The following is a 26,218-nucleotide window of genomic DNA, read 5'->3' on the forward strand; positions in this document are numbered from 1 at the left end:
ATAATTAAGGCCACTTTATCTGACTTAACCTAAAATCTGTGTGCTTTACTAACCATGTTTCCAAATGCACAAATGGCAACTACAACTACAACACTGCAATAAATTGTCACCTAATTCATTCACTTGAATGATAAAAACATTTTTTAAGGCCAACAATGATTTTCACATTGTTTTATTATTATTTAGCAGCTGTTTCAGGTGATAGTAAGTGTAATCATGTATTAACAGCCAATAAATACTAAAATACAATCACGGCAAAGCTTTAAAGAGTCCGGCATTGATTATTGAAACCTGGCTTACCAATGACTGAAATACTGGGTGTCTTCTGTGCATACAGAGATACTAAATTCTATCTATTTACATAATTATATAAATAAATTTACACACACACACACACACACACACACACACACACACTCACACACACACACATATGTGGATCTACCTCAATAGCCTGAAGTTTCACAACTTCAATCCTCAAATGGCTGAGACCATTAGATCTAAGTTTTAAAGCTTTGAAAACCTAATTAAAAAAAATAAAAACAAAATTTTTTTTACGTTTTTGCAGAGTGGCAAGCCTCCCTGCACCCCCACATCCCCTCCTAAACAAATATACCAACTCTGAGATCGCACTACAGTGAGGAAAATGGTAAATATCCCATTCCATGCTGTACATCGATCTCCATTCAAAACGTTCAAAGTTTCAAAACTTCGATGTTATGGTCTTGGCCTTTTGAAGTTCGAAGTTTTGAAACTTCGAGCTTCTGAAGGGATCCATATGTGTGTGTGTGTGTGTGTGTGTGTGTACACATAAATACACACACCTATATACATATATATATATATATATATATACATATATATATATATATATATATATATATCTATATATATATATATATACACACAAACACATATATATATATATATATATATACACACACACACACATACATATATTTAATGCACATACACACGTTTGTGCATTTATATATATATATATATATATATATATATATATATATATATATGGGTCCCTATCAGTTCATCAGGTTTTCAGAAACTCGAATATGATCTCAACCATATGATCTCAACCCTAAGGTTTTGAATGGAGATCACAGTACAGTGCGGATCAGAAATTTACCCTTTTCCTCACCATAGTGCAATCTCAGAGTTGGTATATACAATGGATATAAAAAGTTTACACACCCCTGTTAAAGTACCAAGTTTTTGTGATATAAAAAAATGAGACCTCAATAAATCATTTCAAAACTTTTCCCACCTTTAATGTGACCAATAACCTGTACAATTCAACTGAAAAATAAATCTGTTAGGGGGAAAAATATAAAAAATAAAAAACGTACAATAAGCTTGTTGCATAAGTGTGCACACCCTTAAATTAATACTTTGTTGAAGCATCTTTTGATTTAATTACATCATTCAGTCTTCTTGGGTACACTTCTGCCATCAATTAAAGGGACTCTGACTAACCCCAAATAAAGTTCAGCTGCCCTAGTAGGATTTTCCTGGCATTCATTCAGTTGCCTGCTACAGCAAAAGCCATGGTTCACAGAGAGCTTACAAAGCATCAAAGGGATCTCATTGTTGAAAGGTATCAAGTCAGGAGAAGGGTACAAAAAAATTTTCCACAGCATTGGATATACCATGGAACACAGTGAAGACAGTCCATCAAAAGTGGAGAAAATATGGGACAACAGCGTCGTTGCAAAGAACTGGACATTCCTCCAAAATTGATGAAAAGTCAAGATGAAAACTGGTCAGGGAGGCTGCCAAGAGACCTACAGCAACACTGAAGCAGTTACAGGAATTTCTGGCAAGTACTGGCTGTGTACAACACGTAACAACAATCTCCCATATTCTCCATATGTCTGGACTATGGGGTAGGGTTGCAAGACGGAAGCCTTTTCTTACACAGAAGAACATCAAGGCCTGACTAAAATTTGCAAAACAATACATCAAGTCTCCCAAACGCATGTGGGAAAATGTGTTATGGTCTGATGAGACCAAGGTTGAACTTTTTGGTCACAATTCCAAAATGTATGTTTGGCGCAAAAACAACACTTCACATCATCAAAAGAACACCATCCCCATGGTGAAACACGGTGGTGACAGTATTGTGTTTTTTGGGTTGCTTTTCTTCAGCTGGAACTGGGGCTTTAGTCAAGGTGGAGCCAATTATGAACAGTTCCAAATACCAGTCACTTTTGGGCCAAAACCTTCAGGTGTCTGCTCGAAAGCTGAAGATGAAGAGGAATTTCACATTTCACCATGACAATGACCTCAAGCATACATCCAAAGCAACAAAAGAATGGCTTCACCAGAAGAAAATTAAAGTTTTGGAATGGCCCAGCCAGACCCCAGACCCAAATCCAATAGAAAATCTGTGGGGTGACCTGAAGAGGGCTTTGCACAAGAGATGCCCTCACAATCTGACAGATTTGGAGCACTTTTGCAAGAAAGAGTGGCCAAATATTGCCAAGCCAAGATGTGCCATGCTAACAGACTCCTACCCAAGAAGACTGAATACTGTAATTAAATCAAAAGGTGCTTCAACAAAGTATTAGTTTAAGGGTGTGCACACACAACAAAGTATTAGTTTAAGGCTGTGCACACTTACGCAACCAGTGTGTTGTAAATCTTTTATTTTTTATATTTTCTCCCCTAACAGATTTGTTTTTCAATTGAATTGTACAGGTTATAGGTCACATTAAAGGTGGGACAAGTTTTGAAATGATTTATTGTGGTCTCATTTTTTTTTATATCACAAAAACCTGACATTTTAACAGGGGTGTGTAAGCTTTTTATATCCACTGCATAATTTGCAGGATTTGTGGGGGTTAGCTGAGGGGCTTGTCCCCATGCAAAAATGCAAAAAGGTAGATCTGTGTGTTGTTTTTTTTATTTTTGAGTTTTCAGAAACTCAATCATATGGGCTCAACTGTATGAATTTCAAGTTTTTGAAAATTCGATCATCTGACAGACCCATATCTCTCTCTCTCTCACTCACTCACTCACACACATACACACACGCATTTGTATATATATATTACACATACCTGCATACAGACACATACACACACATACATATATAGTTAATCAAACCCATTGGTAGATCACACTTTTTTGCTATGATATATAACCTTTTGGTTATGACATATATCTCCCATGCCTGCAAACTACAGCTCAAATGGACAAAATTGTTTGTTCTTCCTCCATTTATGCCTGTTTCCCTAATGAAGGGTGGATGAAATTAGAAATGCTTACAAATCATTAAAGACTGGGTTCTTGGAGGCAGCAGAACAAATCTCTACACTTAAAACAATCATGCCTGGCATTGCGCTATGGTATGACAGTATGTGTCTTACCACTCTGTTCTTCCAGTTCATTTCCAATATCCAGTCCCATCTGTTTCTGCCGAGCGATCACAGTAGACAGAATATCAATGCCAGCATCTTGTTCTGTATGCAGAACAACAAGAAAATGCTTTACAAATCATGCAATGAAACAAGAAAATAACGTACAGTAACTACACTACACTTCAATTTATAACAAGCAGCAAGTGATGACATAATGTACAGAGGAGTGACAGCACGGACATACATTGATACAGTAGATAATAGCAGCAACAGTGATAAAACTTCATTTGTAGAAATCAGCAGGAACAGTCAGTCCTATGCCACAAACAATAAAATATAATTCCATTACAAAAAAAGCTGTGAAAACTATAAATTTTACACTACAGCACATACAGAAATTTGATGCCACACTCATCTGATACCCAGCACCCAAAAATCCTGGATTAGCTCTTTCTGATTAAGAGTAAGCTGCTATTGGTTTATTTGAATTGGGTAATTGATTATTTAAATGAATTAATGATTGTGTTCCCAGACTCTGATAAAGCCCATTGTAACAAGGAGAAAGTGCTTGGTCTGGAATTGTTTTCTATATTTCAACATTTTATTTGTTTTAAATCTTGATTCAATTCAGCCATTGTGTCCATGCTGACGAGTTTCATTTTGTGGATTTTATATAGTATGAAGTACTTTCCGTTCAGCATGTGGTTGCTGGTTTTATGACTTCGGCATTGGTCTGTGGCAGCTGGTTTGATGGATCCTTTGCCCAGTGATTTAACATTACTTCTGCAGCAGCTTTCAAGACATGTATTGAGTGATGGTGGCCCCAGTCATACCAAATTCTTTCATGGGTGTTTCTAACCAATTGCAAAGTGCTGGTGCAGAATTAAATGGTGGGGGGTCTGAACAGGACTAATCCAACAGCAGGAAAGATTTACACTGTGGTTTAACATGCCCAAATTGGATTTTTCTGCATCTTCAGAAACTTACAGACAGAGAGGTTCTTTACCTACACAGCTAAAAAACCTAGAGCACTTACTTACTAAATACAGATAGATAATGGGTTTTTAGCAAGTCTCTTTCTTTAAACCAAGTCCCTAGGGGCTTGCGGTTATAGAAATTTCCAGTTGGGATGGAAGCTAGGTCTACAATGTACAACCGGTTGGTGGAGCTGTTCACTCATACAGAAATGGGGATAATGAAAATCATACGAGACGATGAGTGCACGTTCATAAAACTGAACAGTGAAATTAGCTCACTGCATGATAGTATTATGGAAAATCTAACATTTTTTCCCATGTCTGGACTTACAATGAATTGTTTTGCCTGTTAATAGGACGATTCAAAGGAACTGTCATAGGAAAATAAAAAAAAAAATGGTGAGGGATTCTTGGGAATATGCTAGTAGAACCATTTACCCAAGACTCTTTTGCAATGATTTTTTGATATCTAATGATTTTCTAATGGAAGATACAGGTGTAAATGATAATGTAACAAGTCGTGTTTTGGAAGGCAAAATTGCCAGGAGTGACAATAACAATTTTCCAGTATCAGAGCCAGTGACGAGATCACAGAGGTTAGCCAATCAATCTAGGCTTTCCTCATCACCTCAGGAGAATTATGAACTCCCCTTTAGGCCAGAGACAGAGGTGCAGAGGAAGAGGGAGATAAATGAACAGAACCAGTTTGAGGCATTGAATAAAGAAGCACGGCCAGACATCGGCCATTGTAAAATGGTTGTTAATACAACTGAAATTGTTCACAAGGCAGCTTAATTTGACAATATTATTCCAAGTTAAGAATATGGAATGTTTTGGCCCTGTCTTACAGAAAAAAAGTATATTCATCCCCCTTCAGACCCTTTGGTTCACACATCTCAGAGTGTGTGAAGGTGATCTCAGAGTAATGGTTAAAAATTCCAGAAAGAAGGATAATTTAACTCCTACTGAAAGACAATTTTTAAAAGATTTGAGTTCCAGCAAAAGTATAAGGGGCATGAAGCCTGACAAGGGAGGGGGATTGTTATTATGAATTACAGTACACAGATTATTCACTGAAGATGTCTGAAATTCTGAACAATGAAACAGCATACAAAAGAGTTTCTAATAATGAAGTTAATATTTTCAAATGTTAAAATAGATTGTTTTTATTTGATGCACTATGTCAAGGTAATATTACTCAGCAGGAGTTGGACTTTTTACAAGCTGACAAACCCGTTATACCTTCCTTATCTGGAATACCTAAAATTAACCAGAATTTTTCTGATCCGCCTCTAAGGTCAACTGTGGCCACACGTGGGATCTAACATTGAATCGCTTGCAGCCTTTATTGATTTTCATTGTAAGCATCTTTTGAGAAGCAATGTCCATGTTCTTAAATTCTGGCATTTATTGGAAATATTGAATTGGGTACCTTATGATGACAATATGACATATGTGGCCATTGATGTTCATTTATATTCTGTGATTCCCCACAATGTGGGTTGTGAATTCTTTTTTAATGCTATGTTTGGGGATGCACAGCTTAGTAAAGTTAAGGTTAAGGTAGAATTCATGGAAATAGCACTGTGGAACAATTTCTTTTTTTTTTTTTTGAAGGTGAATATTTATGGCAAGTGTCAGGGGTTTGAGATGGGGGTCAAATGTGCCAACCTTGTGCTAGCAGAATGGGAAAAACAGGCTGTTTTCACTAGTCCATTGTTTTAACAAATGATGCATTATTTCAGATTTTTGGATGACATATTCATTTTGTAAAAGGTGAAGTGGGTCGTATACCAGCTTCTTAATTATTTACAGAGTTTGGCTTCATTTTTAAAGTTTACTTATAGATGGGATGTCAAAAACTGGACTGTTTGGGTGTTATGTTATGTTATATAAAGATGAATCTGATAAGGCACTGTATTCTACTATTTTTTTTGGAAAAAGACCTATTCTAACTCATTCCTACATTTTGAGAGTTGTCTCCTCTCTTTTCACAAGAGGGGTGTGGTGAAAAATCAAATGGTACAACTTTCTACATTGATGAATTGTGAAAACATTTTTGGGGAGGAAATAGGTCAATTGATTAACATGTTTTTGGATAGGGGCTATCCTTTTAGTATGCTACAGAGGCAAATAGAACAAGTTTCAGACAATTTTAAGGGCTGGTACCACACCATCAGGTGGATGGTTCTTCTGTTAGATTCAAAGAGAAAAAAGATGATAAGAAGAGGGTAATGGTTACACCTTTTAATACAGACACCCCACAGACAGTGTGTATTTTGAGAAGGACATGGAATTTGTTTTTTCATTCCAGAGGTGAAGAATAATATAGGGAAGACTCCTGCAATTACTTTTTGCAGAGTTAAAATACCAAGGACAGAATGAAGAATGATCCTGGGTTGGTTTTCAGTAAGCTTAGGTCAAAGAGGGGTAAATGTGGTGACTACAAAATGTGTAGGTTCATTAATGATAGACCTTACATTTTGATATGTGGTGTTGATAGGTTTTTAGCCTGTCTGGGTGGTTACACCTATAAAAGAAAGAATGTTGTGTAAGTGGCAACTTGCTTAACGTGCTCATCTTTTTATGTAGGGAAAACTACGAGAAGGTTAAGGGACCAGATTTATGACCAACTATATGACGTACAAAGGAGAAGGGGATCAAGTGCTTATATAGGCATACTAAAGAATGTACTGAATACAAAAAAAAATATTTTTTATTGTTGACAAAGTGGCATTTAATGAACATGGCAGGGACATGGATTGTTTACTCGAATATAGGGAACTGGTCTGGCAGGTTAGATTAAATGTAAGGGTAAAGCCTGGTTTAAATAACCATATTTCTATTTTGATTGCCTTGAAATTAAAGGAAAAAAAGTGTTAAAGGTTTGATTAATAAATGGGTTTTTATGGGGCCACCATATGTCGGTCTTGTCCAGCTTTTATATGCATTTCATAGGAGTCATTTTTAACTGTACATTCATAACAGTTTATTTTTTGACATACTATTTTTTAAATGGATTAGCTGTTTTTGATTACAAGTATGCTGCTATTGGTTAATTTGAATTGGATAACTCATTACTTAAATGAAGTAATGATTGTGTTTTCAAACTCTGATGAAGCCTGTTGTAACAGGGAGAAAGGGGTTAGTCTAGAATTGTTTTGTATATTTCAATATTTTGTTTTAAATTTTGATTCATTACAGCTGAAGTGTTTTGTTTGTTGGATTTTGTTTACCATCACTGTCAACTCTCCCTCTTCTCTAAAATCTTCCCTCTTCTAAGCTTATACTAAGGGCTACTCTAGCTATCTAGTCATCATTTTATCTTATCCGTCCTCTATAAACTCATTTACTGGCTCAGTAACACATAAGTAGTCATTTGCTGTAATACAACCATGGAAATTGATTTAGCACTGTCCACATCATTTGGAGATTCAATAATGGCTCCCAGTTTGCAGTCATCTGCAAATTTTGTTAGCCAGAGTCCCTTAGTGTTGGCCTGTACTTCAGAGAAGTAGATGCCAAACATGAGTGGTCCCAGGACTGAACCCTGAGGTACTCCACTTGTCACTTGTCTGGAGCTGGATTTGGAGTCGGCTACTTTTATTGTCTGGGTTCTGTCAGTAAGCCAGTTAGCAACCCATCGAGTGACATAGGGATTTATGCCCAGCTTAGTAAGTTTATCTATGATTCCAGAGTGGGGGATGGTGTCAAACGCCTTGGCGAGGTCCAGATAGGCTGTGTGGACTGCCTTACCCTCGTCCACAGCTCTGGAGACTGATTCAAAGAAGTCAATCAGATTCAGGAGACAAGATCAGCCATTCACAAACCCAAACCGGATGGGGTCCAGTGTTTGAAGGTTGCCAGTGTCTTTGTTTATAAGTTCCATGATAATGCGTTCCATGCCCTTGCAAACCAGGCTTGTCAGACTGACGGGACAGTAGTTCCCGGGATCCAAGGTAGATCTTCCCTTGTGGAGCGGGATAACTGTAGCTGTACCCATCTCAGTGGGCACGAAGCCTGAGGTGAGGCTATGATTAAACATGACACTTAGGGGAGGTGCCAGTTCATTTTGTAGTTCATGTAGTACACAGCCTGGGATGTCATCTGGTCCCATGGATGCTGTATTCTTAGCTTTGGAGAGTGCGGTTTTTACCTGTGTGGCCATGATTATCTGAATTTGGCAATCTTTTGGTACTGAGATGAGCCCTTTAGGAGGCAAGAGTGGGGTGAAGTTGGCACTAAATCGATCTGCCAGGATATTGGCAATATCCCTGGTATCAGTATATTTAATGCCATTCTGTTGTAACTCATAGCAGATCTGAGCATTGCCATTTAGATTCTTGACATAACTATAGAATGCCTTGTGGTTGTCTTTGGAATCTTATTTTCGTAACTAGCTTTAGAGGATTTTATGAGGGATCTCAGCTTCTTACTGAGGCTGGTGAGGGAGTTTTTTGCATCCTGGGAATTTCCTCTTTTTTGCAACAGTTTTTTTCTTCTGTTGTATAGTTTGTTTATAGCAGGGGACCACCAGATTGGCTTCCTTTTTTTTTGAGAAGAGTATCTTGGTTCTATTTGGGATGGCACAATTCATGCACGAGTGTATTTGCTCATACAGTGCCTTAGTGTAGGATTTTGCAGTCGAACTTCCAGATCCCGTCTGCGTGGGTGTTGTGAACTTTGTCACTTCTGACTTCAGTAGCTTGAAGTTGGCTTTGGAGAAGTTTTTTAAGGAGGTTTCCTTACTGGGGGGTGGGGGTGGGATGTGGATGTCAAGGGTGATTTGCTTATGGTCAGACCTGACCAATGAGGGGGTGACCACTGGTGAGGAGCATCTATCACCCATGTTGGTAATGACCAGGTCTAGGATATTGGAGCCCCTGGTGGGACAATGGATTAGTTGATCCAGGGCATTGGAATTTATGAATTCCAAGAACCTTTGGGAAAAGGAGTTGGTACCCGAGTAGTTTTCCCAATTAATGGCAGGGTATTTGAAATCACCCAGTATTAGGGTGTTTGGTTGTATGTTAATATTTTCCAGTATGTTTAGAAAGGTGTAGTGAGAATATTGGGGCATGGTTGGGGATCTGTAGCAAGCTACAATTTGGATTGCAGTCTTACCTAGTGTTAGTTGCACCTGGAGAATTTCAGATGCATTGTGTTGGGCAACTAGCCTGGAGGTGTGAATATCCTTGGTGAATATGGACACTCCTCCACCTTTAGTGTTTCGGTCCTGGTTTTGTGGCCGTAAAGTGTGGTGAGAATTGTAGCCTGGTATTGCAGGGGTGCTCTCTGGAGCCTTGAACCAGGTCTCAGTTACTGCACAGATATCGATGTTCTCCATTTTTAGGAGTGCCTCGAGAGAGTGCATTTTGAGGTTTAGACTTCTAGCATTGAGTAGCATTACCTTCAGATTTTGCCTGCTTCTATCTGTTACGGTGGTGGTTTTATCCTTTGAACCTTGCCTAAAAAAGGCACTATAGGGGTGGCAAGAGCTTTAGCCACTAACCTGAATCCCAGGGGTGACAGGTGCAGACCATCTCTGGCAAAGCATCGTGGTCTGTTGATCATGTCTTCCCAGGCAGACAAATACTGGATCCCCTTTGAATGACACCAGAAGCTTAGCCAATTGTTGAAGTCAATCATTTTGTCCTTATACTGTGGTATCATTCTTGGCGAAGGCAGGATGCTACTCAGGGCTAGGGTCATACCTGCCTGGGTCACATGATCCAAGAGCTCTTCCATATCTCTTTTGATGTAGTCCACGGAGGTACATCTCAAGTCATTCACTCCAGCATGGACAATGACAGTCGTATTTGTACTTGTTGTGGAGTGACTTGAGTGCATGCGTTATGTGGCAGATCCTGGCACCCGACAGGCAGCTGACTGTAATTTTCTCCTTGTTCAGTCTGGTGAGTGGGACATCAGTGTGCCTGACTATAGAGTCACCTACGACTAAAGTGTTTGGTACATTGTCTTGCCTTAGGGGCTGTTGTTGGGTGGCACACTGGTGTCGTGAGCTGTGTGTCACTTTGGTTGTGACTGGTGTTTGTTTGCGTTTCGGAGGTCCTTGTTGCTTGGGCAGGTTAATGTTAAGGGCCTCCGCATATGTGGGTTTAGTGTTGCTATGTGTGGGTGTTGATGGTGTGGGTTTTGAAGGGCTATGAGTTGCTTGATGTGTGATGCAGGTGTTAACCTTCTCCTCTTGACTGTCTAGCACAATCTTGGCTGGAGAGAGCTTTGCTTCCAGTTTGGCTATGTAAGTGCATCTCTCGCAGGTTGTAGCGCTGGGTGATAGGAGGAGAGGATTGTCTGTGTACATGAGGCAGTTGCTGCATTGCCCCAGTATGCCCAGATTCACCAGGTGGACAGGAGAAATCACCGGAAGCTGACCCATGGACATGCCTGTTTAGGTGCTTTTATGTAAAGTTTAAGAGCTGTTTTCCCTTACCTTTGCAAGGTACTTTGCAATTATAGGCTGTTTAGTGCCTATGATTAATTTCTCCTTGTTGACAAGGAGAGCTGAGTGCTTGTATCTGTTTCAGGCTTCCTAGTGCTTTCCAGCAGGTTCTAGAGCAAGTGCTAGTCATAGGAGTTCAGATTTTAGTGCTACTACTGAGAAACCATCCAGTTTTAAGGGAAAATTTGAAGAGCAGACTTTCTGGCACCTGGAATAGATTAACTGTAGCCTCGCAGTGCTGCACGATGTGAAAAATATGCAAACACACGCGTTTTTAAGCCAGAAAGTTGAAAGGGCTGTAGAAATCAGCCCAAAAGGCTAATAAAATTACAATTTCAGAGCTGGAAACCACTCCTCTAGCATTAGATAGGCAGTACAATGCTCACCAGTCCCACTGGTAGGCAGTAGGACTTCCCTCTACCAATGCAAGGTCTGGATAGCTCTGAGCACAGAAAATAAAGTCCTGAGACAAGCAAAGCCTGGGATATGGACTGGCTAGAAAAGGTGGGAAACGAGCAAACAAGATAGTATTTTTTTTTTTTGTTGAAACAGGCTAAACAATGCAATAATACAGTAAATAAACACAGAAAAGGCTAACACACTTGAGTTTGTAGTCCTAGACAATAAATACAATTAAAACTCTTCAAAATTAGCAATTTAAAACTTTTTAAAATGAAGCAAGGCAAGTGCACAACTGAAAAACGATTTAAGAGGAAGTAACACAGCAGAATAAGTAGCTAATCTACATATACAGAGAAGTCTATATATACAGAAAAGCAGCTAAAACATACAACACTTCAGATGCAGTGCAACCTAGAGCACTTGAGTTGTAGCAATATTAAAGCAATTACAGTTATAATAAATGCTCTGAAATATACTCTATATTTACAAAATATTTGAGAAGCACAGTCAGGACACAAGGAGATTCAAGCATTTTTTTTTTGAAAGGGAAAAAGGAGAAACAGAAGGCCTTATCAAATGTTCTCTCTGTATTAGGTAGAATGAGCTAATGACACTAGACTGGGAGGAGTGTCCCAGATCAGATTTACAGTAGGGGTGGGCCACTGCAAAGCCACCAAGTGGACAGTAAGCACTAGAGAAAGCCACAAAATGAAAGTTTTTAAACAGATAAAGATTTGTAAAGAAACAGAATGCTTTTAACTGCAAGCAAATAAAATAAAAGTGCTATATATAAATTGCTAGAAACAATAATCTGTATAAATAATAAAAAAAACAGCTAACAGTTGTAGTCAACACCTCTTATCCACCCTGCTCAGTGAAAAAAATGGGAACTGACAATACATACAAGGGAGGAATGAGATTTAAAAGGCAGAACTTAAATGAGCTACATAATAGATTATAAGTGATGGATAATGTTTGCAACTGGGAGTGTGTCAGTATGGTTTGTGATGTAAAATGCTTCCAATTAGAATTGTGATGGTGTGGTTTGTTTTCATTTTCAGAAATGTATGATTGCCTGTGTAGTAAGTGATTGTTTTAAAAAGATGTTTCTTGTTTAAAAAAATCAGGAATTCAATTTGTGTAATATTTCTTAGGTTATGTGATATACAGCGATATATGTGAAGTATAATGTTTGTTATGTTAATATAGCTTGATTACTTTTATATGACTGCAAATTTGTAATGTTTGTTATGTTAATATAGCTTGATTACTTTTACATAAATGCAAACTTGCCTATGTCACAAGTGACAATTCAAAAAAGGTGTTTCAAAAAATAGTACAAGGGACAGTCCTAGGGTAATCTGCCTGTTTCTCATCCATAGATCCAAGCTGTGATTGAATATGGACAGGGATGAACTTTGTTTTATGTGAATTGAGAGCCTGTTCCAGAGCAGCAGTATCCACTGTGAGATGCACTTGCCCCTCCAAACCATCCTGTTGATGTTGCAGAAGAGGTTTAGATCCCTAAACAGTGCATTTCTGATGCTGTTTGACTTACTAACAGGCAATAAATTGATCAGTACTGGATATTAGTTTACAGATGGACATTATTATCACTGGGAGGCCCTGGACAACAAGCACTCCGAAGATGAATTTTAGAACTAGTATGATAGTAGCATCTGATAATGACCACAGTCATGACATAGAAGGGGGGACCCTGAGCAACAAATACTGCACCTGAATTTGAGAGGTGAGAGCCACAACAACTGTACTGTCATTCAAGGAGGTAAGGTCCCATAGACAGCACTGTGCAAACTTTGTACAAAAAAAGCATTTAAAATTTTTCATATACAATCATATAACTGTTATTTTTAATTGAAACTGTAAATAATGTAACTGATGTCAATGATGTCTGAATAAAGGAACTGTTGCTCATGAATGAAACTGACTGTAAATGATGAAACAATTCAAATATCCATACAGTGGAGCTTTTTTCCCTCAGGCATCTGCTGAAAAAGGACACTGCTCAGTCAGACCTTCCCTGTACACAAATGACAATAAATAAATACATACATAAAAATACTTAATTTAATGTTCGCATTAAGTGAAGTCAAGGGATATTTTGGCAAAGTAAATGCAGACCCATTGATGTGAGGATTAGTAATATTTTGGATTAAAACTTTCAGAAGTCTAACGGGTCAGCATCCTGACCTATAAAGTATCATGTAATCAGTCTCAATACATAATTTGAAAGCCACTATGTGAAATGATAATTTATCTCTAAAAGTACTTTTTTTGACAGCAGTGTTTAAAGATTGTACGGATATTCTTTAGTGGTGTTCCAAATCGTTTACAAACAAAATGTTTACAAACAAAATATGGTGTTAAATTTCAGTAAATTTAAGAAAATTAAATAGACTAGCAAATCTGACAGTAATATTTTAGGACTAGCTTTCTGAATCTCATCTTGGGGATTGGTATCATGAAATCTGTAAGGTCCCATGGGCAACAGTTTGCACATCTGGTACAAAAATGATCAATGTTAGTAAAGTTACAAAATATTCACTAAACTAAATTCAGACTCCGTTTTATTTAATATTTTTGCGATAAAGCTTCAAAATACTCATTTTATTATACTATGTCATAAAATTTGTCACTGCACAATTCCATCTTAAAAACGTGATTTCACAGTCACTGTACAAAATGACATTGTCTGCCCAACATCACCTACACAGACAGAAATGTGCATGGATTAATGCAAGTTACAAGTAAAATGTAGAATAAATATGTTTATTAATTGTGAATACTAAATACCTTGACCAGTGTGAACCCAGGAACAAGTGTTAACTTAGATCCTGTTTGGGGGGAGTGGGCAAGTGTGGCAGTTCGATATTGTAGTCTTCAGCATTTAATCTTTCAATATTATGGTCTCGGGATTAAGGGTTTCAAGCTCATGGGCTTCAAGACTGTGATAGTAAACTAAGTATTATGCATGCATTATGGATTTATTTTGTGTGTTTGTGTGCGTGTATGTGTGCTCGTTCATCAGTGCTCCAGTGCATGCCTTAAGTCCTTACCAGCTTTGTTTTTATTTACATGGATGAAAGGTCTGGCTTGATGTACTTGATGGCAGGCAGAGCAGAATTGTGAGCTGTGATTGCTACACAACACAAGTTTGTAGCAGCACTGTATTTTCAGCCATTTGGTGTGTTGATGTGTCATGCAGCAGCTGACATCAGTGGCACTTGGGCTGCAAGGAGTGGATGCACGGACAGTACAAATAACCCAAATGAGGATGTGAAGCTTTTGCGTTAGAATTGTTCTGGTGCTGCAGCACAGAACAGTAATCCAGTGCCCCATGATAAAGGGTACAGCCCCTCTCCCCCAGCACAACATCCATGGTTGTGAACTACATAGCATCCAGGCTCATCTGCCTGGAGCCAATGCTGCTATGTCTGAGCACAAGGTAGCAAAGACTGCTGTAACACAACCAGACTACTAGTCAAAAATTTCTGATGTAGACAATAATGGTGAAGGGAATGTCCACATTCTGGCACAACCACTGCAAGAACAGTAGCTGATGGGACATAATCAGGGGCACTTTAGCATAAATGTAAAATTGCCTATGCCACAAGTGATAATTCAATACAGGTGTTTAAAAAATAATCAGAGGCTTCTGGGGAGCAGTCCTTAGCTACTGACAGATATGCACTCCATAGGTTGTCTCGGCTGCATGAACTGCCTGGGGTTCCTTACTCACAGTTCAGTGAAAGTACCTGCTGTTCAGGCAGATAACAGAATCCCATGCAGTTACTATGAAAGCAACATATGACCTGGCACATACAGATGGCACACTTCACAATGGTGACAAAAGATGCAATAATAGATTCCTTGATGCCATGCAAATGTGCCACTGAAAGGAGATGGATGCCATGCAAGAAGAGATGGAGTGGATGTTATCAGTGGTATATACTGCCCAGGAACCATCTAGTATCCATTATGCTATAAAGAGGCATTAATCAGAGATGCTGCAGAACAAGTACAACAGCAATAGGCAACTTGCATGAGCCACTGAGGGGGTGCAACATACTATTATGTGGCATAGTTCACCAGTGGCAAAGGTGTCCATGGAATATGACACTGTGTATCATAGTCTACTATTAAACAGTCCATGGATACAACTGAGATAAGTACTAAAAGCAATATGGCAGACATTCCTGCAAGTTCTAGCATGCCTACCACTGCTGGCATATACAACACACACATCAACTCCAGAATTTCATGCTGAGGCTGAGCCATTTCACCATGAGATACACACATGAGAAACAGCTTCCACAGCTTGCAGAACTGTATCTGCTTTTTTATTTCTAATGTGGGTAGTGGTTGTAGACATATGCCATTCTCTCCTTGCCCACACACACCTAAGCACATAGGCATTTCATGACACCGTCACATACATTCCCCAATCACATTGTATCTATGTGCATACTCTGTGTGTGTGTCCTACACATCTGCATATGCTGGCAGCTGTGCTGTTTCTTACCCTTCCTTCAGTTTTCATTTATGTTAATATCTGATGCACAGCCAGTACACACTGTATAGTATGGCTTGTGTTAGTGACATTAGGGCCATGTGTCCATAAGGGACAACATGTTTCAATACTAATATAATATACATAAAGGCCCCTTTCCTACTTGCAGTTTGCAGTCTCCCTGTTCACCGGAATGGTTACCTTCAGCACATGGCTCCTTCATTTGTAATACTGTGCATTAGTAATTAGTAGGTGCTTCTGTCATCCTGCTCAAGTATGGCTCTATACTGGATACATGCATCACACTGCATTTCTCAATGTGCAACATGTTGTTATTCTAATTATGCTCTCATCATGGTTCATTATGCTGAATTCAGTTACAATGTTATTCCAATAGCTACATTTTAACCATATTGTGCACTGTTACCTGGATTCAACCCAAGCCTGTAGTGTTCTGCTTAAGACACTACAAGAGTTTATGTTGTTGCCTACCAATTTTTACTATCACCACAGTCAAATGATGCATCACGCAGTCACCCTTCTGCATTACTTGTGCTGCCACTCTGGTATCATCAGTATTGTACTGCGTTTACACACACACACACACACACACACACACACACACACACACACACACACACACACACAGTGGATATAAAAAGTGTACACACCCCTGTTAAAATGCCAGGTTTTTGTGATATAAAAAAAAAAAATGAGACCACGATAAATCATTTCAAAACTTTTCCCACCTTTAATGTGACCTATAACGTACAATTCAATTCAAAAACAAACAAATCTGTTAGGGGAAAAATATAAAAAATAAAAAATGTACAATAAGCTGGATGCATAAGTATACACATCCTTAAACTAATACTTTGTTGAAGCACCTTTTGATTTAATTATAGCATTCAGTCTTCTTGGGTACACACCTGCCATCAATTAAAGAAACTCTGATTAACCCCAAATAAAGTTCACATGTCCTAGTAGGATTTTCCTGACATTTACTCAGTTGCCTGCTACAGCAAAAGCCATGGTTCACAAAGAACTTACAAAGCATCAAAGGGATCTCATTTTTAAAGGTATCAGTCAGGAGAAGGGTAGAAAAAAATTTCCACAGCATTGGATATACCATGGAACACAGTGAAGACAGTCATCAAATAGTGGAGAAAATATGGGACAACAGTGACGTTGCAAAGAACTGGACATCCCTCCAAAATTGATGAAAAGACAAGACGAAAACTGATCAGGGATGGTGCCAAGAAACCTAAAGCAACACTGAAGGAGCTGCAGGAATTTCTGACAAGTACTGGTTGTGTACTACATATGACAACAATCTCCTGTATTCTCCATATGTCTGGACTATGGGTTAGGGTTGCAAGATGGAAGCCTTTTCTTACACAGACAAACATCCAGGCCCAGCTAAAATTTGCAAACAATACATCAAGTTTCCCAAAAGCATGTGAGAAAATGTGTTATGGTCTGATGAGACTAAGGTTGGACTTTTTGGCCACAATTCCAAAAGGCACGTTTGGAGCAAAAACAACACTTCGCATCACTAAAAGAACACCATCCCCACGGTGAAGCATGGTGGTGGCAGTATCATGCTTTGGGGGTGCTTTTCTTCAGCTGGAACTGGGGCTTTAGTCAAGGTGGAGGGAATTATGAACAGTTCCAAATACCAGTCGCTTTTGACCCAAAACCTTCAGGCATCTGCTAGAAAGTTGAAGATGAAGAGGAAGTTCACCTTTCAACATGACAATGGCTCCAAGCATACATCCAAATCAACAAAAGAATGGCTTCACCAGAAGAAAATTAAAGCCCAGACTTAAATCCAACAGAAAATCTGTGAGGTGACCTGAAGAAGGCTGTGCACAAGAGATGCCCTCCCAATCTAACAGATATGGAGCACTTATGCAAAGAAGAGTGAGCAAATATTGCCAAGTCAAGATGTGCCATGCTGATAAGACTCCTACCCAAGAAGACTGAATGTTTTAATTAAATCAAAAGGTGCTTCAACAAAGTATTAGTTTAAGGGTGTGCACACTTAGATTCATAGGTGTGTACTAGGCTAATGGCCCTGGAGCCTATATAAGCCTAGTCCCAAGAAGATTCCCTGACATCATGCCGCCCAAAGTTAGTTCCCAGTGCCCCTGTCAAGCAAGGCCACTGAAGTGATCCCTGGGGTGAACTTCCTATTGCCCATCCACTCGTCAAGATTTCTCTTAAAGAGGGCCAGTGAAGTGCTCTGCTTGACATGAATGGGAAGTTTGATCCAGAGTATGGGAAGTCTCAGGGTTAGGAACCTGTCCCTCCAGCATGTTCTGTTTACTGTGGTAATGAGGTTTGGGTCCCTGGAGCATGTGGCATGGAGGAATTGGGATTTCTTTAGGTGTAGCATATCTAGCAGGTCTGGGTCAGACATGGCTTTGTAGGTCAAGCAGAGATCGCCTGTAAATAGGCGATAAGAGACAGAGTATAGCTGGAGTTTTTTTTAGTCTCTCCATATAGGGCATGTGCCTGAGGCCTAAGATACTCTTAGTGAGGTATTTATGTGGCCTTTCCAGCTGTTGTAGGTGTCTAGTGAGGTACATACCAAATGAGGCATTGTATTCTATAATACGTCTAATGAAGGACGAGTAGAGGGGGATTATGACCTCTTTCTTCCTGGATGAGAAACCGTTTCTAATGAGATGTGCCACATAGGAGGACATTCTGTCTGCAGTGGCAATGTGGTTATCAAAGAGGAGCTTGCTGTTAACCTGTTCCCCAGGTCTCTTACACACCTTCAGTGTTTAGTGAACTACTGCCTATGTGGTAGTTCACTGGCACCAAATTTTTACCAAAGGGAATGACAATGCACTTTCTGGCATTGAGCTTAAGGCCATGGTTCTGGCACCAGTCATTGGTGTCAGTGAAGCCTTTTCGTAGAATGCCTACATCAGCTGGAGAATCAATAATGGCTCCCAGTTTGCAATAGTCTGTGAACTTGGTCAGCCAGAGTCCCTTTGTGTTGGCTTGAACTTCAGAGAAGTAGATGCCAAACAGGAGAGGACCTAGGACCGATCCCTGTGGGACACCACTTGTAACTGGTTGGTAGTCAGATTTGGAGTTCGCTACTTTCATAATGTGGGCTCTATCAGTGAGCCAAGTTGGCAACCATCTTATGACACAGGTGTTTATGCCTAGTTTAGTGAGTCTATCTATGATTTCTGAGTGAGGGATGGTGTTGAAGGCCTTGGCAAGATCTAGGTAGGCTGTGTGAACTACCTTGCCCTCATCCACAGCTCTGGTGACAGACTCGAAGAAGTTTATCAGGTTGAGCAGGCATGATCTACCTTTCACAAACCCAAACTAAACTGGGATCCAGAGTTTGGAGATTTCCTATGTCCTTATTTATAAGGTCTATGATGATGTGCTCCATAGCCTTACATATCAGACTTGTCAGGCTAATGGGGCAGTAGTTCCCTGGGTCTGTAGTCGGTCCCACTTTGTGGAGTGGGATGACCATAGCAGTGCTCCATTCAGTAGGAACAAAGCCTGAAATGAGGCTGTGATTAAACAGGGTACTCAGGTGTGGTGCCAGTCCACTTTGTAATTCATGTAGAACACAGCCAGGGATATTATCAGGTCCCATGGAAGCTGTATTCTTGGCTTTGGACAGTGTGTTTTTTACCTGTGTAACCATGATAATAGGGACTTGGCATTCCTCAGGTATTGTGATAGGCCCTTTAGGGGGTGAAAGGGGGGTAAAGGTCGCACTGAACTTGTCGGCCAGTATGTTGACAATATCAGTTGGTTCTATATATATATATATATATATATATATATATATATATATATATATATATATATATATATATATATATATATTGCCATTGTGCTATAACTCAGAGCAGATCGGAGTATTGCCATGTAGATTCTTGATATAACTATAGAATGCCTTATGATTGTCTTTAGAATCTGCAGGAATTTTGTTTTCATAGCTAGCTTTAGAAGACTTGATAACGGATCTCAGTTTTTTGCTGAGGCTGACAAGGGAGTTTTTCCAGTCTTCGGACTTAACCCTTTTCTGCAACAGTTCTTTTCCTTCTGTTGTAGAGTTTGTTTATGGAGAGGACCACAAGATTAGCTTCCTGTTTTTGGAGGACAGCGGCTTGGTTCTGTTTGGTATGGCCCGTTCCATGCACTTGTGTATGTGCTCATACAGTGCACTGGTGTATGATTCAGTCATGCACCTATTTTCCATTTGTATGGGTGTCATGAAGTTAGCCACCTCTGTTTTTAGAAGTCCGAAATTGGCTTTGGAGAAGTTTTTTTTACAGTGGTTTCCTTTAGGGGGAATGAGGGGGGATGTGGATATCCGTGGTGATTAGCTTGTGGTCAGATCTGACCAGGGAGGAGTTGATTACTGTTGTTGAGCAACAGTCGCCTATGTTAGTAATGACCAGGTCAAGGATGTTTCTACCCCTGGTGGGGGTAAGAATGAGTTGGTCCAGGGCATTGGAATTAATGAATTCCAGAAAACTTTGAGCAAATGTGATGGTACACGAGTCATTTTCCCAGTTAATGGAGGGATAGTTAAAGTCTCCTAGTATAAGGATATTGGGTTGTACCCTAATATTTTCCAGTGTGTTTAGGAATGTGGAGTGGGAGTTTTGGGACATGGTGTGGGATCTATAACAGGCTACAACCTGGATTGCAGTTTTACCCAGTGTTAGTTGTACCTGAAGTATCTCTGATGTGTTATGTTGGGCTAGTAGTCTGGAGGTGTGCATATGCTTTATGAATATGGAGACACCACCGTCTTTAGTGCTTCTGTCCAGGTTTAGGGAACGAAAGGTGTGGTATGAATTACTGCCTGGTAGTGCTGGGGTGCTCTCCGGAGCCTTGAACCAGGTCTCAGTCACTGCACAGATGTCGATGCTCTCCATTTTAAGGCGTGCTTCAAGCAAGTGCATTTTGAGATTTATGGAACCAGCTTATTGGAGGTTTTTTATTTTTTCCCCTAACAGATTTGTTTTTCAACTGAATTGTACAGGTTGTAGGTCACATTAAAGGTGGGAAAAGGTTTGAAATGATTTATTGTGGTCTCATGTTTTTATATCACAAAAACCTGGTATTTTAATAAGGTATATAGGTGTGTGTGTGTATCTGAAGTTCTCCACTGTTCCCAAAATATTTCATATGCATGCATATTTGAATGTATCATTTTTATCCTGTTGCATTATATACATCTGACATATTCCAATTTTACAAAAATCTCTCATATACATGCATATAGGCATACTGCCATACACTCTGTATACAGACTACTTGAATCTGGCTGATACCTCAAATTCCTGATATTACTGAGTTCCACTTAATCTGCAAATCAAAGATTTTGCTACTAGGGAAAATGCAGCTCACAAACAGGGATTATCACGTCCTTAGACTAAGTATGCATCAATGCATGTTTGTGTTATTAAATAAGACCATGCGTTTGGTCTTTATTTCTCTCACTATCACTTACATTGTGCTCTTAATAAGCTAAAAAAATGTTTAGAATACCAATTTATAGCACTAAAACATTATGTAGTTTTAAGCTTCACTGCCTTACAGTGAGGTAAATCACAGTATTTTGCTTGCTTAGTGGATTGGACAGCCTCATAAGCAAAATTTCAGATCTGGATTTGAGTCTCATATCAGAAAGAAACTCCTCATTATCCAAGCTGGTCATGTATCTTGCCTTTCATCAAATGTATAAAGAGGAAACTGCTGCTGGATTTATTGTTTTTGATAAACTGATATGGCGGCCAATGTTAACATTTCCACAGCAAAATGACAATGATGTTAACAAAATGACATGTACATAGTAAGACAACCATCATATCAGCTAAAAGTAACACTTAAATACATTCTGAATACATTGAGGGAAAGGTTACTTTTTCCACATTGAACTTAACATAAAAAATGGCTGCTAAGAAATGGAGTAGTGGTTAAAACAAGAGCTGTATGATCACTAAAAATATGTCCTCCATGTAGAAAGCTTACTTCTTTTTTAAATGTTATGTTTTGGAAAAGCAATGAGCATCCAATATGGCAAATGCGATGAATACGGTGAAATCCAAACATAAAACTAGGACTGTGTCTTGTCTGAATGTACGAGCTGCTCAGAAGGACACTTTCTACCTTTGGAGATGTAACAGCCTGAGGCCACATTCTCTGCTTACTTAATATCCCTAATTACCTTCAATGATCCTCTGCTGCTGCTGCCTAAGCCCACTGAAGTCAAGGTCTAGGGTTTCTTCAGATTCTTCCACGAGCCACGGGTTAGAAGAATCAGGGCCACTCCTTCCACTCGTGAGACTGTACCTGCAACGTTGGAATATTACAAACTTGAAAAGCTTTTAGCAGACAGAAAAAAATTACATCAATTTTACATTGCTTGAGCACATTTGGCTGACAAAATACAACTGTCCCTCAAATAAAAAAAGATTTCACATTGGTCCTGGCATTACCACAAATTGCAAAGCTAATGGCATTAAGCATCACTGCAGACTGCAAGATACAAGTGACAGGTTTGCACAGTGTTAAGTGTTCTTTAGTTTAGGCAACAACTTTACAGTCTACTTTACTGTAAAATGCATAAATTCACACAAAAGGGCACAATATCAACAATAACAGCCTTCAGGTGGTAATGCAGGATCTAGAAGAATAATCCATTCCCACTTTAGACAGAAATTTTACTCACAAAACACTATAGATTCTGCCCAGTGAAACTCCTGCAGTAATTCTTAAAGAGTCCAAATCTAGCCTGTTGGCCAGTAAATAGTGGAGTGGCCAAAAAAAAAATCTATGTATTTTTTCCATCTGGGAGCAGACTAAAAGCTGTTTTTGACTGTCTACTTTAGTAGTAACCAGCCTAGAAAACTTACACATTTTTAAATTTTATGTTTTGGAAAAGCAATGAAATCCAGTATGGCAAATCTGATGCATCAAAAACGTTTGGTTTCAAGGTAACCAGTTTCCCTTTTCTCAAGTCAGCTGTCTTGCAAACAACATTGCTAGCAGACCTACAGATGACCTGTGAATGCAGTGGCATATTAATTCAGGTTTACCTTCATGTGTGCGTATTGCACAAGGACGAACAGCAATTGTCCGAAAGGCCATTTGCAAAGTTTGCAAACGCCAAACGGAAAAAGGTTCGAATGTGCAATGAGCGAATGCACATTGACATTCGCTCATTGCAGATTCGGCATTTTGGGGCAGATTGCACTATAGTGGGGATTGGAAAATGATCCCTTTCACCACTGTAGTGCGATCTCAGAGTATATTAAAGTAGGGGGGTGGAGGGTTTGCCCCCCCCCTCATGGGGGGTGCAGGGGAGTTTGCCCCCCTGTTTTACACTTCATTACATTCGTTTTTCAATATTTATGTTCAAAAATCAGCGAATCTGCTCTTCGATTTGCTGATTTTCGAACATGTAAAACTGTCGTTTTGATTTTCGTGGTTACGATTCGCTCATATGAGGAATCGCACCACTGTGATTCAGCGTTGTAAAGGTAAACCTTAATTCATCAATATCTGCAATTTGTCTGCGTTATAGACAATACTGTGCTTGCTATCTATCTAAGGCAGCAGCCTGGTTAATTAGCCCATTCTTTGACATGCAAATGTAAAATAATCTCCGCTTGTTCAAAGAGACAATTACTTTCCCATCTCATCAGTGATGCAGCATGCAATAAGCTGCACTTCACTACAGACACATTTCCTGATGCTGCCAGACTGAAAGCAATCTCTGCTGAAAGTGTAAGCAGGCCCTCATTTCAAATGCAGGGTACTAATAATAATTTTATCTCCCTGCCCTAAACATGAAGACTTCTTCCCCAAGATGTTGAAACCATGGAATTGGTTAGGTGACGTACAGAGAGTACAAGCAGCTACACCAAGTATAAGGGTGTGAAGGTAGAACTCCACAGATGGGCTTTTTTGACAGGAACTGCACATTACTGATTAAATAATTAATGCAAAGTGCTTGAAACAAAGATTTGTCAACAGACATCACTGCCAGCAGATGATGCTTCAGTGTGTTAGCATAACAGAAAAAACACTCAACTATGCACGGCTCAACAAAATGTACTACAACCACGCTAATACTAATAATGCAAATCAACTCTTACAGCATTCACTTTCTCAGCCATGTTTTAATATATTTTTAAACATCTTTATAAAATCATCACATTTAAACCACAGCATGAGTTCTCCTACATTAACAGAAAACAAACCATAAAGTACAGTTGTGCAAAATCTTACCATAACGGTAAATGCACTTCTCTTCACTGTTGCAATATTCATTACACTTGAGATCTCCTGCCAAGGGTGGGCCGACATCCAGCCAGTATTCCAAAGCCTTTGGGTTGCTTTAAGGTTGCCATATGTCACAAGTATGCTCCTCACATAGGGTAGGGCATAAAGGTGACGTCTGGATGAGCCATCCTCAGAAATAAGACCCCCAGTAAAAACGCCAGTCCAAGGAAAAGAGGTATTTAGTATATCCAGAAGCGAAATAGACCAGGGGAGGAGGGTGGGAGTGAATACTGCAACAGTGAAGGGAAGGACATCTACCGTTATGGTAAGATTTTACACACGTCATGCAGAGCACCTCGCTGTCCCTCTTCAAGAGAAATCATGATGAGTGGATGGGTAACAGAAAGTTCACCCCGGGGATCACTCCAGTGGCTCTACTTGATAGAGGCACTGGGAACGAACGTCGGGCGGCATGATGCCTGGGCACTTTTATAGGCTTGGCTTAAAAGCTCCAGGGCCATTAGTCTAGTACACACCTATGAACTGTATTATGCCCTTCCATTTCACTGTTGCAGTATTCATTACACTAGGAAGAGTGCCAAAGCTCAGAAAGGAGAGATGGAGGAGGAGGAAGGACAAGCACAGCCCTCTAGGAAGCCATGAAGTATGGCCCTAGCAAAACCAGCTCTAGCTCTGGAAATTCAATCTAACCTGTAGTAGTTTGCAAATGTATGCACAGAAGTCCAGGCACCTGCCTCAAGAATGGAGTTAGTATCCAAACCCTTGAAAAAAGCACCAGAAAAAGCCACAGCTCTAGCAGAATGAGCCTTAACAGAATAAGGAAGGCTCCTACCATGAAAAGTATAACAAAAAGACACAGCTTTAAAGATCCAATAAGAAACAGTCTGCTTAGACACAGCTAGTCCTAAGGACCTAGGATGAAAGGAAACAAAGAGCTTGATCAGATTTTATAATAGTCTTAGTCTTACCTAAATAAAATCTGAGTTGTCAATGCACATCCAACAAGTGCAGCACCTTCTCACTGGCAGATTGCAGAGAAGGGAAACAAGTGGGCAAAAGAACAGACTGATTAAGGCCCAACTCATTTACTACCTTGAGCATAAAAGGAATGGTACACATGGATACCCTCTCCTTATGAAACACCAAAAAAGGAGGACAAGCCATAAGGGCTTTAAGCTCAGACAGCCACAGAAGTATGGGCTAACAAAACAATCGTCAAGAACAATGCTGCAAGGAAGCTGAAGCTGCTGGCTCAAAAGGAGCCCGAGTCAATTTTTTCCAAAACAAAATTAAGGTCCCAGGGAGGAGGAACAGGCTTCCAGGGAGGCCTAATATGAATGACTCCTTTAAGGAATTTAGCATCAAAAGTAGAAACTAAAGGAGGAGATAAAGGCAGACAAGCAGAGACAGCTGATAAGTGGGCCTTAACGGAAGAATAAGTCAATCCAGGATTGAGCAATTAAAACAGACAAGAGAGAACCAAAGGAACAGGCATTCAGATCGATGATAAAAAGATGGTGCTCGGACTGGTGCCAAAGAAGTTCTGAGGATGGTAAGTCCAGATGTCACCTTTATGCCCTATGCAACATGAGGAGCATACACGTGACATATGGCATACCTTAAAGCAACCTAAAGGCATTGGTATACTGGCCAGACGTCGGGATGCCCTTGGCAAGGGATCCCTACTGTAATGAATACTGCAACAGTGAAATGAAAGAACATCAACAGTTTCTATTAGATGTGTAGTAAGGGTGGGGCAAAGGGGGGCAGATACTCTAGGTACAAGATGTTAGGGGGGCAGAAACAGTAAGTGCAATTCCCACATTCTTTTTTCTGTGGCAATCAGCTTGCTACAATAAAAACTAGGACAGGCAGTGGAGGAGACTGCTAATGCTCTATTTTGTATTATTGCCATGCAGTGAACATTTCCTATCAATAATTTTAATTCACTCCACTATTACATACTTTGATTCATTTTTGCCTTCCCTTAAACCTCACTCCTCCACCTGGATGTTATTCTGCATGCAATTTTCCACAAATTCTGTTTCTGTGATGGCTTAGTGGTTAACTGCTCTGACTATAGTGTACAGGGTCCTGGGATCAAGACCTGCATGGGCTGTTTATTTCATTAGCCTAGTACACACCTATATTCACCCTGGGG

At 39.6% G+C, this 26,218-nt stretch overlaps 1 protein-coding gene across 4 annotated transcripts in view; it reads right to left on the reverse strand.

Moving 5' to 3' along the window:
- STX8 (syntaxin 8) overlaps positions 1-26,218 on the reverse strand; it is a 2,187,953-nt gene that overhangs the window by 1,589,001 nt on the left and 572,734 nt on the right. For all 4 annotated transcript variants that reach the window (XM_044085028.1, XM_044085029.1, XM_044085030.1 and 1 more), the window contains exons 5-6: positions 21,977-22,101; positions 3,387-3,479 (exon numbers count right to left, since the gene is read on the reverse strand). In XM_044085028.1, coding sequence (XP_043940963.1) covers positions 3,387-3,479; positions 21,977-22,101 — 218 coding nt within the window. The remainder of the gene's footprint in view (positions 1-3,386; positions 3,480-21,976; positions 22,102-26,218) is intronic.

Source organism: Protopterus annectens, chromosome 10.part0 (genome assembly GCF_019279795.1).
Source record: "Protopterus annectens isolate FY-2018-M chromosome 10.part0, PAN1.0, whole genome shotgun sequence".
NCBI lineage: Eukaryota > Metazoa > Chordata > Ceratodontiformes > Protopteridae > Protopterus > Protopterus annectens.